The sequence below is a fragment of the Scaptodrosophila lebanonensis genome, unplaced genomic scaffold (assembly GCF_003285725.1).
Source record: "Scaptodrosophila lebanonensis strain 11010-0011.00,11010-0021.00 unplaced genomic scaffold, SlebRS2 tig00001415-arrow-pilon, whole genome shotgun sequence".
Lineage (NCBI taxonomy): Eukaryota > Metazoa > Arthropoda > Insecta > Diptera > Drosophilidae > Scaptodrosophila > Scaptodrosophila lebanonensis.
The window spans coordinates 6,978,896-6,980,855 of NW_022060742.1; the positions used below are offsets into that span (position 1 = coordinate 6,978,896).

At 50.7% G+C, this 1,960-nt stretch overlaps 1 protein-coding gene across 1 annotated transcript; it reads left to right on the forward strand.

Moving 5' to 3' along the window:
- Positions 1–305: 305 nt before the first annotated feature.
- Positions 306–1,672, forward strand: LOC115632212 (putative uncharacterized protein DDB_G0291608). Its single transcript, XM_030529270.1, has one exon. It carries the CDS (start codon positions 664–666, stop codon positions 1,492–1,494), a length of 831 nt encoding a protein of 276 aa, XP_030385130.1. The 5' UTR covers positions 306–663; the 3' UTR covers positions 1,495–1,672.
- Positions 1,673–1,960: the final 288 nt, after the last annotated feature.

The window sequence follows — 1,960 nt, forward strand, 5'->3', positions numbered from 1 at the left end:
CAACTGTGGAGGGGATTTATTCGTTTGTTATTCAGCGGGTTTTCCTTACTATTTTGACTGTTTGTTGTTGTTGTTGCTGTTTTTCCATTCATTGCACTTCGTGGCGTGAGCGCGTGACCAAAACAGAGCGGCCCGAGAGCGCGAATGCAACGAGCATTGAGCACGAAGGAGTTTCCTTCGCGTCATCGCCATAGCCATCGTCATCATCATCACCAGCAACATAATCGAGAGTCAGTTGGAAAATTGCATTTTCAGTTCAACGCCAACCACGAGCCCGTGCAGTTCGCCCGAGCGGAGCGAGAAGCCCGAGACTACGAGCCAAGCCGTACCGAACCCAAACGAACCAAAAACCGAGCAAAACAAAGCAAACAAGTGAACCACTCGCGAATGTGTATGTGTGTGAGTGTCAATGTGTGGGGCAAAGGCAACTGCGCCATAGCATAGATACACAGATATATATATATACATATATATCTATATATATTTATAGATAGATATAAACATTTTCGCTTGGCGAAAAGTGAAAACTTTTTTCAATGCTCTAGAGTTGGTCGCTGAGGAGACCTTTCAGAGAAAAGTTGACACCAGCTTTAAGGCTTTAAGGCAACACAGAGAGATTTGAAAACTTTCGCAATACAACGCACCACAAATAGCAAGGAGACCATGTCGACGCTGCCCTTCCTGCTCAGCGTCGCCGACGAGCTGGACAACATCCATTCGCAGTCCTACATGGACGATTTCGGGCTGGGCTTTCATCCACATCGGCAGTATTATCGCTCGCCCACAATACAGCTTTCGTTGCCCGCTAGCGCGGACTGGATGCAGGAGCGGCATGCGCGCTATCGCAGCTATAAGTTCTATGATGACTCCCAAAACAATCTAGAGGAGGAGGAGGAGCAGGAAAAGGAACGCGAACGGGAACGAGAACGAGAGCGGGAGCGGGAGCAGGCAACAGAGCAGGACGTGCCCGAGCAACAAACACTCGACACTGTGGTAACGCCTCCCTATGCCAGCACCTCAACGCAGGCGGCAGCCACCACGGCCTCCACTGCTGGCGCCAACTCCACTGCCAACAAGATGGTGAAGTCCAATTCGCACGATGTGGGTGTGGGCGGGTTGGGCCTCAATTTGAAGGCCGGCGGCGATGAGGATGATGAGAACATCGATCGAACCGTACGCATGTACAATCTGTCCAAGAAGTGCTGCAAGAACTACTATCGACATGCCCTCGAGACCGGCCCAGGGGCCAGTGGACGCATCAAGTGCACCCTTCATGGCGAGAGCCAGCCCTCGTCCTCCTCGGAGGAGAGTCTGCAGAAGATTCCCTCGCCCATTGAATTTCTCACGTGCTTTCTGGTCAAGAAGTCCTCGCGCACGCCCAAGTGCCGCGCCTCTTTCAGCATGCCCAGCTGCGCCTCCAGGCAGCAGCAGCAGCAGCAGCAGCAACAACAACAACAGCAGCAACAGCAACAAAAACAGCTTAAGAAAACATAGAACGCGGCCATTCTGATGACGTCTTCGTCCGTGTCCACGTCATCGAAGCGCCGCAGCAACTGCTTCTGAATGTTGGCCAGAGTCGGTGTGTTGTGTGCCGATGCCTGGCATTGGCTGCAACGTTGCGGGGAGCTGCCCAGCTCCGAGCCGTCGTTGCATGCCTCACGATTGGGACGCATCGCCTACTAATCGTAAAAAAAAAAACACACACGACTCGCGACTAATTTACATTGCAAAACTAATTAGCGTTAAAACACGTTTAAAATAAATCATTTTTCCTTTTTTGCCACTGTTGTGGTTACTGCAGCGCCACCTGCTGGCTCATTTGGTTAAGCGGGCTCATTAGAATGCAATGCGTTGCATGCGACGGCCCGGGGCCTCAGCCATGCAAGCATTCAGGCTTTAAACAAAAGTTTTTGAAGCAGAAACAAAAAAGTTGAATTGATATTAAAATTAAATATTATAG